General features: G+C 44.9%; 1 protein-coding gene across 5 annotated transcripts in view; it reads left to right on the top strand.

Annotated features, from left to right (window-relative positions):
* Positions 1-17,517, top strand: part of TRAF1 (TNF receptor associated factor 1) — a 64,837-nt gene that overhangs the window by 29,232 nt on the left and 18,088 nt on the right. Inside the window, exons 1-4 of one of the 5 annotated variants that reach the window (XM_038374221.2) lie at positions 1,672-1,802; positions 4,354-4,575; positions 6,874-6,958; positions 15,956-16,054. In XM_038374221.2, the coding sequence (XP_038230149.1) occupies positions 4,367-4,575; positions 6,874-6,958; positions 15,956-16,054 (393 nt within the window). In that variant the 5' untranslated portion in view covers positions 1,672-1,802; positions 4,354-4,366. Of the gene's footprint in view, positions 1-1,671; positions 1,803-4,353; positions 4,576-6,873; positions 6,959-15,955; positions 16,055-17,517 lie in introns of those variants that run through there. The other 4 variants (XM_043498757.1, XM_043498760.1, XM_043498759.1 and 1 more) reach the window with 4 other exon arrangements.

Raw genomic sequence — 17,517 nt, 5'->3', positions numbered from 1 at the left:
TGTTGGAGCCCTGTTGGTCCAAGGATATTAAAAAGACGAGATGGGTAAGCTAATGTATTTTATCTTATAACGATAAGGGCAGTCAAGTTCTGGAATAGGCTCCAAGGGAGGTTGTGGAGGATTTTAAGAATAAGTTAGACAAACACAGGTCAGAGATGGTCCCTGTGAGTTCCCCTAGGCCTCCCACATACTGCAGATCTATGTGAGCCCTCACCCCCCCCCCACTGGAGATCCCTGAGGTTCACCCACCCACCTACACTGCCATCCACAAACACTGGGGATCCCTGTGACCTTCCCCAGCCATCCACACACATTGGGGATTCCTGTGAAGTTCACACACTGCCATCCACACATTGGAGATCCCCTGTGCGCTCCTCCAGCCCTCACACAGACACTGTGGATCCCCTGTGAACTCCCCAGGCGCTCCCCCAACCTCCCCCCCACAAACACTGGGGATCCCTGTGAGCCCCCCCACATACTGCAGATCTATGTGAGGTCCCCCCATAGGGATCCTGGTGAGGTTCATCCACCCACCCACACTGCCACCCAGACACACTGGAGATTCCCTATGAGCTACCCCCAGCCATCCACACACATTGGGGATGCCTGTGAAGTTCACCCACCTCCACACACTGCCATCCACACACATTGGAGATCCCCTATGCACTCCTCCAGCCCCCACACAGACACTGCGGATCCCCTATGAGCTCCCCAGGCCCCTCCCCACGGGGGAACCCTCTGAACTCCCCCAGCCCCCCACACACTGGGGACCCCTGTGAGCACCCCAACCCCCCCACCCACCTTGGGGATCCTTGTGAGTGCCCCCAAACCCTCCACCCACATTGGGGATCTCTGTCAGCACCCCCAGCATCACTCACACAGAGGATCCCTGTGAGCCCCCCCAGCCCCCACTGGGGATCCCTGTAAGTTCCCCCACCACCATACCGGGAACCCCTGTGACTCCCCAGCCCCCACACCGGGGCTCCCCGTGAGCCCCCCAGCCCCCACACCGGGACTCCCCTCCCCCCCCGGAGTCCCTGTGAGCTCCCCAGCCCCCACACCGGGACTCCCCCCCCGGGTCCCTGTGAGCTCCCCCAGCCCCCACACCGGGACGCTCCCCGGCCCCCCCCCCGGGACTCCCCCGCCGGGGTCCCTGTGAGCTCCCCAGCCCCCACACCGGGACTCCCCCCCCCCGGAGTCCCTGTGAGCTCCCCAGCCCCCCCTGTGAGCTCCCCCAGCCCCCACACCGGGACTCCCCCCTGTGAGCTCCCCCAGCCCCCACACCGGGACTCCCCCCCGCCCCCCCGTGAGCTCCCCAGCCCCCACACCGGGACGCTCCCCGGCCCCCCCCGGGACTCCCCCCCGGGGTCCCTGTGAGCTCCCCCAGCCCCCACACCGGGACTCCCCCCCGCCCCCCCCGTGAGCTCCCCAGCCCCCACACCGGGACTCCCCTCCCCCCCCGGAGTCCCTGTGAGCTCCCCAGCCCCCACACCGGGACGCTCCCCGGCCCCCCCCGGGACTCCCCCCCCGGGTCCCTGTGAGCTCCCCCGCCCCCCCTGTGAGCTCCCCCAGCCCCCACACCGGGACGCTCCCCGGCCCCCCCCGGGCTCCCTGTGAGCTCCCCCAGCGCCCCCCGGGGATTTCAGGCCCTGGCTCTGGTTTCTCTTTGTGGTTGAGCAAAGAGCCGGCCTCGGCCCCAGGCTGCCGGGGCAGGGAAGCGGCGCAGGCGGCGGCTCAGAGCCGGCTCCGGCCCGGGGCAGCTGCGCAGCGGGCGGGGCTCCCGGCAGCAGCCTGGGGCTCAGGTAAGGTGCCGGCCGGGCCGCGATCCCCGCCCCCTCCAGGCTGGGCTTGGGCGAGCGGGACCGCCTCGACCCCCCCGCGGGCCAGGGACCCCAGGGCCTCGCCGCCGAGCGCGGGCCAGACCCCCCCCGACCTCCCCCATCGCGGGCCACGGACCCCGCCCCGCCCCCCCCATGGGCCAGGAACCTCAGCCCCCCCCGGGCTGGGCCACGGGTGAGCACCCCCCAACCCTCCACCCACACCGGGGATCCCTGTGAGCCCCCCCACCATCACCCACACCGGGGATCCCTGTGAGCCCCCCCACCATCACCCACACCGGGTATCCCTTTGAGCCCCCACCACAGCCCATCCCCCTTCCCGGGTGCAGCTGGTGCCCGAGAGAGAGACGTGGAGATGTCATCCTGCTTCCCCAGCGCTCAGCCCCAGCCCTGGGCCTGAGCTGGTTTGGGTTTAGGGGGCTGGGGGGCCCGAGATATCTGGGAGGCGCCACTAGGTCTGGAGATCCCATTCCCCTTCTGGCCTTCCACTCCGTCGCCCCCCCTGGAAACACGTGTCTTGATAGGTCATTGCACAGAGGGAGAGGGAGAGCTGGCTTTCTCCTGGCACTAAAGTCAGCAGTGGGGTTTTCAGGTCCACTGGCTGAAATAATCCACCCCATTCCCTATCAAGGAAAAGCCTTGTGCAGAACTTGTAAAGCCACCTTTATAGCATGTATAGGAGCTAATAATGGTTTCGGTTACACATCCAATGAAGTGAGCTGTAGCTCACGAAAGCTTATGCTCAAATAAATTTGTTAGGTTTCAGAGTAGCAGCCGTGTTAGTCTGTATTCGCAAAAAGAAAAGGAGTACCTGTGGCACCTTAGAGACTAACAAATTTATTTGAGCATAAGCTTTCATGAGCTACAGCTCACTTCATCAGATGCATTCGATGAAGTGAGCTGTAGCTCACGAAAGCTTATGCTCAAATAAATTTGTTAGTCTCTAAGGTGCCACAAGTACGCCTCTTCTTTAGGTAGAGCGTTTATTATATGAGAGCCTGGCGGGAGGGAAATCGATGGAGGCTTTGACCAACCACCCGGTAATAATGCAGCTGGTATCCAGCAAAGGCAAGCATTGACTTGGAGGTATTTGAGAATTTTGCTAGCTGGCCTCCTTAGTAGTAGGTTACAAAAACATCTTGACTCAGTTAAACACTCCTGAATGCCCCCTGTGTATTTTCTGGCCACTGTTGGTGCAAGAATCTTCTTATCTGCGGTTTCTACTATCTGGAACACCCTTCTTTTATTTCTCGAGCTTGTTGACTTTTCATCTTATTTCAAATCTTAACTGAAAATAACTTTTTGATGCCTAGGCCTGTTAGAATCTCCCTCCCTCTCTTAGGAGTTTTGTATTAATCTTTACTGATGTAACGCATTTAGGGATACAATATGTATGCAAGGTACCACAGAGAAAAGAAAACAGTACAATCTTACAGCTGTGTACACAAGCAAAAGTCCCACTGAAGTCAATGGGAGACTTTCCTGCACAAGAACTAAAGGATATCTAATCCAGGGCACTGATCACCACAGAAAAATGTGCAGAGTGTCTAGAAGATGGCCTTATAATTGTACAGTATTATATTCCTCTAGGTTCTTGGCAGATCAGAGCCTGTGTGGGTTTTTAGGGCAGGAAAAAATTGCATTCTGTTCTCTGAGCTAACATGAACATTGATTCTGTTTTTTCAGATTATTACTTAATAACAGTTTCTGCTAATGTCACCATTGGTATCAGGACAGGTACTTCTGTGTTAGTGCTGTCATGAGAAAAATGTGATTCATAAGGGTACAATTATGAATTAATTTGTTCAGGTTCTATATGTAATAAAACCCTGAATTTTCCAAACGGTTCTTGAGTCCTCCAGAGGCAGTGTTGGCCTGATTTTTCACAGTGTTCATTAACTACAGAGGGAGAGCTGGAGGTGCTCAGCAAATCAGGCCCTATGTGTCTAGTGGCTAGAGCATGGCATTAGTTGTTAGTGGACTTGTATTTTCCTGGCTTTGCCTCTATCTTCCTTTGTGACTGAGGGAAAGTCACTACATCTCTCTGTTCTGGAGTTTCCACATCTGTAAAATGCAATCATGGACAAGCTTTGGGTGAAATGGGAACTAGAGTTCTTGAGACTGGGGATTTACTCTACAGGAAATAATTCCGCTGTGCAATATTGACTAATGGTGGTATAGTTCTAAAAAGAACAGAAATATTTACTTTGCCCTAAAAACAAACCTGAAAACTGTGCAAAGCCCCCCAGCTTCCTCTTGATTATAATGTATCTGTTTTCATTTTGTGATTCAGGGGAATTTTAAATCTGTACAGTAATTTCCTGCTGGTACCTAGTCAAACCCCACCATGACACTTAGTCACACATGTCAGTTACAGATTTAATTAAACAGATCGCTAGATTACTACACAGGTTTGAAGTTGCCTTGTGGACTTTGATGCTCAATGTATTATTTCACATCTACCGGACGGGTGTCTGCTTGTTTCAGCAGTTAGTGTGTTCCACATCTTTCACAGCAGTTTACTTCAGATGGCTGAGAGGGCAGACAGAGTCTCTCCGGATGGCCCTGACTCATCTCCTGATGAAAACGAATTTCCCTTTGGTTATCCCACCAGCGTCTGTGAGAATGTGCCCGATCACAAATACCTGTGTAGCAGCTGTAATAACATCTTGAAGAAAGCCCAGCAAACGCTATGTGGGCATAGATACTGCTCGGCTTGCCTGTCATGGGTTGTACGGTAAGTTCTTGCAACAGGGGACCACGTGATAATGCATTTCTACCAAGAAGACCAAAAGATTTCAAGTGGCTGATTCTGTAGCTGCAAACCTAGTAGGATGATCTGTTGTGATAATATACTAAATAGAGAGAAAGTGCTAGAGTAGAGTTTGAGAGTATCTGGGATGTTGATAGTAGTAATTTTATCATCCATGTATACTTCCTTACAGTGGGATTATTTTCAGGATGTATGTCTATAGGCTTTGAGTGTGGTCTAGTGGTCAGGATTCCTAGGTTCTCCTCTTGGCTCTGCTGTTGTCTTGCTGTATAACCCTAGGCAAATTACCTCTCTATACTTCAAGTATCAGGGGGTAGTCGTGTAAGCCTGTATCCACAAAAACAACGAAGAGTCCGGTGGCACCTTAAAAACTAACAGATTTATTTGGGCATAAGCTTTCGTGGGAAGACACCCCACTTCTTCAGATGCATGGAGTGAAAATTACAGATACAAGCATAAATATACTGGCACATAAAGAGAAGGGAGTGACCTTACAAGTGGAGAATCAGTGATGACAAGGCCATTCAGTCAGGGTGGATGTGGTCCACTCCCAATAAATTGATGAGGAGGTTTTAATACCAAGAGAGGGAAAATTGCTTTTGTAGTGAGCCAGCCACTCCCAGTCCCTATTCAAGCTCAAATTGATGGTGTTAAATTTGCAAATGAATAGCTCTGCAGTTTCTCTTTGAAGCCAGTTTCTATATTTCAGTTTCCCTTCCCAGTCTAAAAGGGAGAGCTCATAGGAAGGCTATTGTGAAGTGACTTTAATATGTGTAAAATGCTTTGCAATTCTTGGATGAAAGGTGCTATGGAAGTTTAAAATGTTATTATTTTAGAACATTATAAAGTGCACGATATAAAGTCTGGGTCAATGCCCAGTGAGGAGCCAACCCTCAGAACAGTTCCAGCCTTTTTGCTTGGAGATAGATGGATATTGTTCTTAATTGGTTAGCTGCTTCTCCCGTCTCCTCTTTAAGGGCTAGTCTACACTGGCAGTACTAAAGTGCTGCCATGTCTTGTGTGGTCATGGCGCAGTGCTGGGAGAGAGCTCTCCAAGCGCTCTAAATAAACCACCTCTATGAGGGGCGCGGCTCGCAGTGCTGGTGCACTGTCTACTCTGGTGCTTTACAGCGATGAAACTTGCTGCGCTCGGGGGGGGGGGGGGCAGGGTTCACACCCCTGAGCCAGAAAGTTGCAGCGCTGTAAATTGCCAATGTGGACAAGCCCTAAGAATATATCCTGATTAAACTGTAACAAAAAGCTGAGTCGGTCAGCCAGCTAGCCAGCCACATGTGACTGACATGTCAAAGCACTACGATGTAAGGGCAGTTTACACAGAATGCATTTGGCCTACTAGGCTAAATTCTGCTTGCTCACACTGGTGTAAATCCAGAGTAACTGCTGCAGTCAGTGGAGTCACTCAGGACTTGCACTCCTGAAAGTAAGAACAGAATTTGCTCTGTGCGCTTATATCTTCTCATGACAACTTTGTAATGCAGCTGGAAACTGAACAAAGCAAACCTTCCCGTACAGTCTGAAGACAGTAATGTCATGCTCTTCCTCTGGTCATAAGGACACTTTTCTGCCAAGTTTCTTGAACTGAGCTAATACATGACTCAGCTGGATGGTAATTGCAGCATCACAAAAGTGCTTACCTCTTCCTGAAAAGCTTTGGTTTTTCCTTTTAATTGCACAAGTTTAAATGCTAATTTAAGAAATATGTTAAATTAAAACCAAAGCATTTTGTGGCGGTGTTACTGGAAAGTATGATGATGTCACTTTAGAGATCACTCCAGTACCAGCTATGTCATTGTCCTTAATGTGTACACACAATAGCCAGTTTTACAAGTCAACACAACAATGGGGCCTGTGTGAATGAAGAGAAGATTGAGCCCTGAGATATATCCTGGCAATTAAAAACCTAGTCACCTACCAGAGAAGAAAGGATATCACTTCTGTGTTAAAAGACTTCAGATTATTGTATACTACATGAAGTTAGTGCCTATCTCACTGAGAGAAGCAGATTCCCAGCATTGCTGGCTTTGTAGAGCAGAATAATCATGATGGTTCAGATTTTGCAGATAGATGGTTAAAATTGTGGACTTTCAATGGGACCAAGATGTGGCCCTTTTACCATAAAGTGTATTGACCTTGAGCTGAAAGTCATACTTCTGTTGTTGTTTTTAATTTGTCATTCTTGAAACAGAGGCTCTCTTAACTACAGTTCACAAATCATTTTTTTTATTAATTTTTTTCCACCAGAAACAACAAAAACCCAATTTGTCAGAAATGTAATGCAGAGGATCCTGGAACTGTAAATGAAGGAAGCTTACTGACAGAAGAAAGGGTATGTAATCGTCTTTGTATTAATGTTTCATTTATCTCTCTGCGCTAATGCTAGAGTCATTGAAGTATTATTTTTTAGAAGAGGGAATAATAAAGAAAGTGATAGTGGCTGATTCCACAGTTGTGCATATTAACCTAGATACTTTAACATCCTGGACTTTCCCTCAGTTCTTGATCAAAAAAGTGTTTGGATGTAAGTAGCACCTTGTGAACTCCACCAAGTTCTGCACCAAGAAGCCCTAAAATCTGCTGCAAAGTTAACTTATTCTATGGGCATGAAATACCCTTCATTCCCATCTTCTCACTCCCAAACACACCACCTCAATTATTATTGTTGTTATTACTTAACATCATATTTTGGTTACACCTACAGACCTCAGCCAGCTCAGTGCCCCACTGTGCTAGGCACTGTACAAAAATGTATCCATGCCTTAACTAAAGCCAGTCAGGGAACAGAAGGAGGCAGAAATGTAGGTGGGAGACAAATCTTTATCTGGGGCTGATCCAAGACTGTGAAATGAACTCCCCCAAGAACTAAGGACCATCACTTACCTCCCAACTCTCTGTTCCAAGTGCAAGGTTCCTTTCTTTGACCTGCCTTCTCTAATACAAACACATAGCAACAGATATGTTTACATATAAAAAAAAGCCAGTACCAAACCAAAACACACCAATGCACACACTTCTCCCTCTGGGGAGAGGATGAGAACAAACCACGCATGGCAGATGTTAGATACATTACCTAACACACTTCTGGAAGGCAGCTCAGATAATACGGTGATGAGTGTGGTACAAGGACCTATAGAGAAAATAGTAGAATAGACAAGACTGGCTAGCTGTGTTGCCTGGAGAGCACTGTGGGAGCCAGGGGGCCTGGAGAACATCACAAAAAACTCATTGTTGAAAGTAATCAGACAAAAATATTCACTGACAAATTTTCGGGGGGGGGGGGGTTAATTAAGAATATTTTTGATGATTAATATTTTCACTATATTTTGGGTTTTGGCTCCTGAAATGTTCTCAGAACAGCTTGGCTCAGAATCTCTTTTCCCTCATGTGTGCCAGGGAGTTGGGAAGCTCACACCTGGCTTCAGTGGTTCAACTTCCCAGATAACAGCTGCTGCACTATTCTCCATGGGGACCAGTTCACTCCCCTACACTGTGGCTAAAAACTGGACCTTGGCTCTTGCTCCCAAATCCCCTACTCCCTGGTTTCATGGAACAGTGCAAGAAAGCATGCTTGGTAATTCAACTAAGTCTCCCTCGTGGAGAATGATGTGGACCAAAAGGCATCTGCAGCTAGGTCTCAGTGGGGAAAGGAAAAAGAGGGAGTAACAAAGTACTGGGCACAAGGGATAAAATACTGAGTTCTGTAGGATCTTGGGGAAATGTCCAATTCTGCAGCAAATCCCCACAGCTACAGTATTGAAAAGTACATGGGGCCCAGGTATAAGCCTAGGAACAAATGAAACCGTTTTGTTCTGCTCACGATATTCATCAATTCTGTGAAAACCTCGGGATTTCTGTAGTGTGGGACTTCTAGAAAACCGTTAGTGGGACTTTCTGTAAAATTGTAGGTGGGATGTGGTGACCAAGGCACCAGTCTTGTCAGCTGATCCATAGGGGCAGACCCTAACGCCTGCACAGAGGCCTGCGGAAGTTCAGTGGGGCTTCATACAGACTTGAGGACCCTGTTTGTGAATCAGCTTGCAGGTCTGGGGTTTGTAAACAATGTGAAGAATAGACTCCTTAGCAGGTTTGCTCATTTGTCCCTTATCAAGGCCTTCCACTCCACCTCTCCTGTGTCTTTGTCAGACTTTGCTCCTGCATACTATTAGTTTGTTTATGTGTGTGTGTATGTATATAATATGAGAAATAAGTTTTCCACACAACAACAATAGCTTATTCCATGAGCTGTTACTGAGGTAACCTTTGGCCTCCTGGGCTGATTCTTTGCCCTATGGACCTTTTGTTTGACGACTCTCGTTGTGCTACAGCTAACTGAGAGGTATTGAGCAGCTGCATGATTTATTGAATTCAGCTGGAGGATCTGAGGGCATCCCCCTATACCTGCTGCCATCTCCTACACACTGCTACGCAGGGGGCTCACCTGGAACAGGCTTCTACCCTGTGCCGTGGGAGCACATCCCCACCTAGCTCCCCCACATCTTGCCTTCCTTATGCAGTATAACTGTACTGGTTCCACTCTATAGGGACCATTGGCAGCTGCATAGGAACAGGCTAGAATTGATTGTAAAAGGCTTGGGCCAGATTTAGCTCTCATTTACACCCATGCAATATATGGTCATGTGCTGACTGTAAATAAGAATGTGGGGCCCAGTTCTCCAGCCAGATTCTTATTCTGAACATCATTATCCTCAGAGCAGTTACAAGGGGGTAAATGAGAGCAGAATTGGATCCATCCCTGAAAAAAGTCATGGGGACTGACATTGGTTAACTTTCCTTCTCTGAGTGGGTGTGTTAAGATCCCCCTGATTTAGGTTTGAATTGCCTAAGTCCCGGGAAGAACTTTCGTGATGTTGAAACAAGATCAAAAGTATTTAAAATACAAATGTGATTTTTTTTTTCCTCTTGTTCTTTCCATGACTGGAGTTATAAAAGGTGCAATGTTGGATTTCTTTTTCCAAAATTGTTCGTTAAATTAAAAACTTGATTTGGAAGGGACCGAGGCTAAAACATGAGACTCGTCTAAGCATTCTTAGGGGGGGTTTTAAAGTAATTTCAGAATATCATTTGTGTTTGCATTCTCTGGCATGGAACTGACTGCTCTGAAAATTATATGTTAGCAGGATGTTTGATTTTTTGAGGATAATGTGACAACATAGGTCCAGTGACATCTGTTCCTCTCCATCAAGTAGCGACTGTTAAAAGGTCTATTTTTCTTGTGCAGAGAACGCAGAGAAAATATGGCCCCTGTGTGTTTTATCTGAATGGTACCAGGAAGCACCCAATAGCCTATGTATTTTTAAAGTTATATATACCCCTGAGTTTTTAATATTACTGTTTTTTCTTTTCCCCTTCACTTTATCTCTCAACTGTTAAACCATAAAAGGCATTTTCCAATGTGACAGGTATATCAAATGGTTAAGACATTTATGGAATTAGTAAGATGACAGGATAAGTTACTTTTTAATAAAATTTGACTTTATATAAAATGGGGACACAAGCCTGAACAGTATCTTGCGGGGATTTCCTACAGCAATAAGAGTTTTCCCTCTTAAGATTTTGGTTTAGTCTAGTGGTTCTCAACCTATTTAGTGTTAGCTGGGCCATAGGTTGAGAAACACATTGCCCCCCCCCAAACCCCTGCACAAAACCTATGCTTAGCGCCCTCCACCCAGAGACCCCTCCACAGAGTGAGGCCAAGTGCGGAGAGCTGGGCATGGGGCGGGGGTCAGGGACCCCGACCCCGGACCCTGCTGCGTGGAGACCCTGACCCCGACCCTCACCGTGCAGGGGTAGGGGGCAGCCAGGACCCTGACCGTGTACCCCACCAGGACCCCCCACCCCACTGTATGGTGCCAGGTGGTAGCCGGCTGCTGGGATCCCGGACCTCGCTGCGGAGGCATCCAGGACCTTAACCCCAGGCCATACCAGGACCTTGAGCCCTGGTGTGCAGGCCGGGCAGTAGCCAGCTACCCAGACCCTGCCGCAGGGGGCTGGGCAGTAGCTGGCTGCCCAGACCCCGAGCCCTGCAGCAGCCAGCTACCCAGATCCTGAGATCTGTGGGCTGGGCGGGAGCTGGCTGCCTGGACTCCAGACCCTGCTACATGGGGCTGGGCAGCAGCCAGGATCCTACCCCCACGCCCCGCTGGGACCCCATTATGGGAGGCTGGGCGGCAGCCAGGACCCTGCCCCCAGAACCTGCTGAGCGGGACCCATAGAATAAGTCCAGGATTTTGGTTTGGACTCATTGCAGAAAAGAGAACAACTGTGACATTTGGCTCTGGATCAGAACTTCCTCCAAGTTCTGAGGTATATTTGGGTCTGGGGCAGGTTGGTTCAGGCCTGACTTTCCTTCTCTTAAGATGGAAGTCATCCCTTATGCAGAATATGGTGGGTATTTTGGCCTTGTGGTATCTCCCTCCACAGCGCCCTCCACCCTTAATGAATAGTTTTATTTGCTTTTCAATATATTTGCTGTTCATAAATGTGAATGCATGAGACAAAAGAGCTGTCAAGGCAATTAAGAGCTTTTGCTGCGGAATTAGAGTCAAACCAAAGATTTAGTGCAATTTAAGGGTATGAACATTATTGCTGTCAGTTGGCCAGAATGATAGAGAAGAGATGGTTAACCATAATATAATGAAATAGAGAGAGAGAAGATCCTGTTTCTCTCTCCTTGGACTTGATTCAAAGCCCCGTGATGTCAATGGGAATCTTTTCATTTACTTCATTGGGCTCTGGATCAGGCCCTTTTGTGAGTGTGGGGAAGTTCTGTGTTGGTGTTGCTGTTGACAGACTTTCCATTAATGTTCTGGAGGGTGAGAGCTAGTGGTTCAAGTGAATGATCATTTGAGGGAGTGGCCTGGGTGGAAAAAGAAGAGGTGAGAACCCCCTGCTCTTTGCAGTTCTTTCACTCACAGCTTCTTTACTTGAGCTGTGTCCATAATGATTAACAAATATGAGAGTGAAACAGAAAGCACAAAGGACACACATACCATTAGAGAAACCCATGTGTCACCAGGACTGTCCCTCTGAAGTTAGGTACATTTATAATAATCTGTTCTGTAATGCCAGGAAATTCTCAAGTTATGTTTTTTGTTGTTGTTTTTTTGACATAGTAAAAAATCCACGGTGGGGTGATTAACCTGCTTTTTCTTTTCTTTGGTTTTGGTCATTTTCCAGCTGTGCACTAGACTGAAAGACTTCAGTAGCCAGTGCTGGTTGATTCAGAGGAGTAACTATATTGTATTGAATTGCACTGTACTGTAACATTGAATTAAAATCTACATTAAGCAACTGCGGCCAAATTCTGCACTCATTCACACCTGTGCAATTCACATGATTGCTTTAAATATATGCAACTACAGCTTGTATATAAAAGTTCTGTTGAAGGTGGCATGGCCTAGAGGGCTGAGTATGGGACTGGGAGCCAGGAACTCTTGAATTCTGACTTCATTTTTGACAATAACTTGATCAGTGCCCTTGTGCAAGTAAAATTGGGATACTCGTATTTACATATCTTTGGGTGTGGTTTGATGGTTTATTAGAAAATGTAAAATGCTTTGAAAATGAAAAACACTATAAATGGTAAGTGTTACTATTGAAAAACTATGTTCTTAAGAATTTGGACATACAGTTTGCAAGCTATCATCTTTTTATAAAATATAGACTGGATTATGTATTACAAGCAGACTGAAAACTGTCCAGTAAGCATCTATTTTTAAATGTACAGACAAAGGTACAAGTGTTCTAGTTTTTCTAGTTGTTGTTTTTTTTTTTTCATGGAATAGATTCCACTGAGGCTTTTATTTTTAGTTCTGTTTCCAAGCAATGGCTGATTTCCATACCACTACAGGACAATTTATGACATCAAATGCACGCAGACCCAAGCACAGACTGCTTCTCTTGCTTAAATACACGTACGTGTAAGAACATATACCAGACAAGTAACGTCAAAACAAACAGCATGAAATATGTTTGTTCAACAAAATGCAAAAAATCCCTATATCCCGATAAATGATTTTTTTTGCCTTACTGGAACTCTTGAATATTTAAAAGGCTGTGACTATTTGTTAACTAATTAATGTCATTTTCAAGGAGGAAGTTGTTGAAAGGTTGCTTGTACAGATTAAATCCACTCATTTCCCCCCATTTATAAAGTTTGGTTTGTCTGTATAAAAGCCTGACATTGCAGGGTTCAGTAATAATATAACCAATAGTCTACCAAAGAAAATATAACTAATTAATCAGATAATTACAGTTATGAGGACACTGTTCATCCAAGAGACATGGAACAGCCATGCCAGAAAGCATCCGTCTTCCATTAAGTCTGGAATCCTGTCTCCAACCACAGCTAATGCTATATGCTTCACAGACAAAGTGTAAAACACCCATCATAAGCCTAATTGCACTGCTCTTTTCCAAAAGGGAGAATTCCTTCCAACCCCAGCTAGTGGTCATCTTATGCCTTGAAGCATAAAGATTTTTTGTGTAAATGTTCTAGAGCAAGTAACTAGGAGTTACAATTCCTGAGTTCCGTTTCCAGGTCTACTGTTGACTGACTGACTGACTGACACTGGCTAAGTCACAAAAATTCCTGATGCTCCACAATACCCATCTGTAAAAATGCTAGACCCAGGGGTGCTAGTCTTGATGTAATTTTGCCCAAGGAACTGAAACATCAGAGGAAGCAAGAAAATATCTCTCTACTCCTTTGCAGAATTTGTAAGTGGAAGCAGAGGCAGAAAGTAGTTCTCTAGATGATGTGCCATTGAGGAATATTAACAAGCTTGGAATCCAATTCTGCAGCCTTACTCAAGTGAATAGTCTAATTTACTTGAATGGGGTACATGCATGAGCAGTGTTTGCAGGATTGGGTCCTACTTTGCCAGTTACATCATCATCATCATCATCAAAGTGTCATAAATCAACTGCATTAGTGAAAAGAAATGACGGAATACGAACCATATCAGATTTTTGTTTCAAGCTTATAAATAGTTCCCCTTCCCCGCCACAACAAAAAGACCATGAGAGCTGATAATGGGTCTCTCTACCTGCAGCTCAGAGATTAACACTGTCAGTGTTTGCCTTTTAGGGAAGCTTGCTGGATAAGGTGAAGAGTCTGCAAAGAGAAAAAGGAACTGAATATGATTGCAGTCTAAAAATACTTTATATGTAAAATAATATAAATGGATTTTTTTTCTAAAATGAAAAGACTCAAATAAATTTACAGTTTACTGATATTTTAAGGATGTTTTCAACTTCTGACAATGCAGTGCTGGTATATTAATCATTACGAAGATCTATATGTAAATGAGTCTCACAACAGTAATTCGGGTTTCAAAGTAGCAGCCGTGTTAGCCTGTATCCGCAAAAAGAACAGTCTCTAAGGTGCCACAAGTACTCCTGCTCTTCTTACAACAGTAATTGTTACTATTCGATGAAATTGACTGTAGTTCTTTAACATTGGTTTGACCTGTGTAGACAGAACTAAACCATCTTATCTTCTTCTTACATGGCATCTCCATTACTGGAGGTTTGCAGCCATTGTAGCCCATTCTGTAGGATCCTCTGCTAATCTAAGATGACTAGACCTTTTGATCCACCCTGATACCACCTCATCCATCCCAGGTCATCTTTTTCTGCCTCATGTTCTTCTGCTGTCAGCTTTCTCTTCCAGTGCCTGTAAACATGCATTGCCCACTGAACCTCTTAAAATGTGCCCTGCAAATCGAATCTTTCTTTTCATAAAATCTCTAATTGGTATTTGATGAGTTCAAATAATCTCCAATACTTTTTTGTTGGTTACGTGATCTATCCATTATATTTTCAGAATTTTCACCATAATTCAAAGGATTGTATTTTCTTTATCATTGATTGTTTGAATGTCCATGTTTCACAGCCATAATTTAACACAGACCACCACACAGACCAAATGTGCCGGTAAGTTCTTAAGAGTTGGAATGTAGTCTTCAGATTTATGTCCTTTCTCATCAGATGTTTATTCTTCCAGAATATCTCTTTCACTCTTGCTATTCTGGTGCTGACTTCAATATCCAATATTCCCTCCTTTGTAATGATACCTGTCTTATAACCAGTCTAAAAAGACGTTGTGTAAGGACCATGTTTTTTTAAAACTGGTTATAACACAGCTTGGACAGTACAATTACAGCATGTAAACTAACTGCTACAGTATGAGGGATGAGCCCTTCAGTATTTTCCCTTTTCCACAGTTTCTTGACGTTTCAGTCTTGAAGTCCAGATTTCATTTCTGAACTGGTGACTTTTTTCTTTTAATTGGTGTACCAAATGAGCAAATCATTTTGTTCCCTGGGCTCATGGATAATGCACAGGTTAGAGCTTTGTTATTGCTATATTGTTTGCTAAGGATCTTTCCAAAGGGAAGAGGTGAAAGCCCTGTTCTTGGGTTAATTAAACCTGGATACGATAGAGCACTGTTTGAAAATAGTGATCAAGAGGGAAGAAGTAGATGAACTGGTGGCACTTTTCCTTCTCTGTCTCTTAGTGATGTTGTAGGCTGACAGGAGTAATTTTTTTTAGAAAGCAGGGAAGGCCTCTTATTATTCTCAGTATAGTGATGAGCTATTTTATTTGTGCACTCCCTCCCCTGGATTTTCCATATTTTAATCTGTGGGGAATCTGCAGTCTTCCAGGCACTGTGTTCCTAATACTTGTCTCTGTTCTACTGTGGCTATTTTGCTTGTGCAAGATGTGATATTAAAAGGCAGTGATTCATGTTTTATTTATTTATTGCATGGTTCTTCACAGTTAATGCAAGAAAATACCGTATAGTGCTGGAAAAAATGCATGTGTATGGTTTGGATTTCTCTAGGACACTAGGCAAACTAAATGGAAACAGCCTGAGTTTGAGAGGGTGTTAATGACCCCAATAATTAAATGCATGCATTAGACTGGCATGAGGTAGGGCCCTCTATAGATAAGGTTCCATCAGCACATTCTTTGCATACACCTGTTTTCAGGTTTCTGAGTAGGAAAAAACTTTATACTGAAAGTTTTCACTGGGAAGGGCATATTTTTATTTTTAATAAATTAAAATCACCTCAAATCATTTAATTTTTGAGCTATAAGAAACAAATAATAGGATTTCACAATCCTTTGGCCTTTTCCTATATACTCGTTAAACTAAATAATATTTTTGCAGAAGATTAAATGTAAAAGAAAAAAATCAAGGTTTATGAAGCTATAAAGTCCCAGCCTGTTCTCATCTCATAGTTGCTGTTTGGATCATTTTGTTGACCAGTGTTTGACTGCTCATCTTGTTAATTTCCAGGCTTTCAGTGATGCTGCCATTAATAAAGAGATTTCTGAATTCAAAGTGCACTGTGGGACCCCTGGATGCAGTTGGTCTGGTATCATGAAAAATTTTGAAGTAAGTTTAAAGATGACAGTTTCATCTTCCATATTGTGTCTCATAAGTGTGCAGTGGGGTTTTGCTGTGAGGATGAACATTGTGTCAGGGAGGCATGTTCCTGTGATGTTAGAAAAACATGGGGATTTAGGACCCGATTCTGCAGTCCATCCTTATTCATCAAGGCACTTACGCACATGCATAAATTTATGCGTCTTAAGCACATGCCTAAAGTTAAACATGTGCTTAAGTGCTTTCCTGTATTGGGGTCACAAAGAGAATGAAGCAAGCTCTTTAGCTGGTGTAAGTCAATGAAGCTCCATTGAAGTTCAAAAGAGTTATAGTAATTTATACCAGCTGAGGATCTGATCCAGTGATGAATGAAAGTCAGTGAAAATTTCCCATTGATGTCAATGGGGTTTAGATCAGACCCAACATGTTTTGAGAGATAGTGAAGCGTACATTATAAAAATGCATGTATGTGTGTTTGTGTAGCGGTGTCTGTTCCAGGACATTAGAGACAATAGGACAAAGTGGATGAGGTAATACATTCACCTTGAATGGTCCCTTGAAATATGTCTGTTCCACCTTGTGTTTGGCAGTCACACTCTGAATAAGTTTTTCAGATCTGAAGAAGAGTTCTGTGTGGCTTGAAAGCTTATCTCTCTCACCAACAGAAGTTGGTCCAACAAAAGACATGACTTCACCCACCTTCTCTCTCTAAAAATGCGTGTATCAGCTGTAGTTTTTCCAGTAGGTTTGAGTATAACATTATGGGCAAGGACCTTGTAAGTAACCCTCAATGAAGCCCATAATACCCATATCTCCAAACTATTATTAGGAGCAATGTGCTTCCTATGTTTTTGTAAAAAAAAAATAAATCTCCCAGGGTAATATTTGGGAGGCAGTGCTCGTGGAGATATTGGCACAACAAGGGGAAACAGAAAATAGGCTTAGAAAGAAAAACAAAGCTGTCTGACTCCTGTTTATTTAGAATGTTACAGTCATTCTTTGAATACTGATGTGAAATGATAAAGGTGGAATAGACAGTGTTTCAGAATCTGCTACATGTACAACAATCATAAAAAAAAATTCAAGCCAATATGTAAATAGCACAGAGGGGGCTTGACCCTCTCTGCATAATCTTGAGGACAAAAGAGGGCTTCATAGTTAAATGGGGCTGGAGTTAAGGGTCTCTTTCCACCCAGTTTAGAAGTGGAATGCGGTGTGCAGTCAGTCTCTGTATATGAGGAGCTGCAGAGATGCTGCTGTCATATTTTTCCTTTATTTGCTAATTTTGCACACATTTTCCGTTTGTCTGTTCTCCTTTAAAGAAAACTCTATCCTGTTTTGCTCAGTGCCATAGTTCTGAGAGTTCAAAAGGTGCCAGGACCTCTCTCAGCATGAATACACAGAAAAATGGATTTGAAAACAAGGCGTGTGATTAAAATTGACATTTCTGAGTTCACTGCTGGAACAGTTAT

Source organism: Dermochelys coriacea, chromosome 16 (genome assembly GCF_009764565.3).
Source record: "Dermochelys coriacea isolate rDerCor1 chromosome 16, rDerCor1.pri.v4, whole genome shotgun sequence".
In the NCBI taxonomy this organism is placed as follows: domain Eukaryota; kingdom Metazoa; phylum Chordata; order Testudines; family Dermochelyidae; genus Dermochelys; species Dermochelys coriacea.
This window is presented reverse-complemented; position numbering and strand designations above follow the sequence as displayed.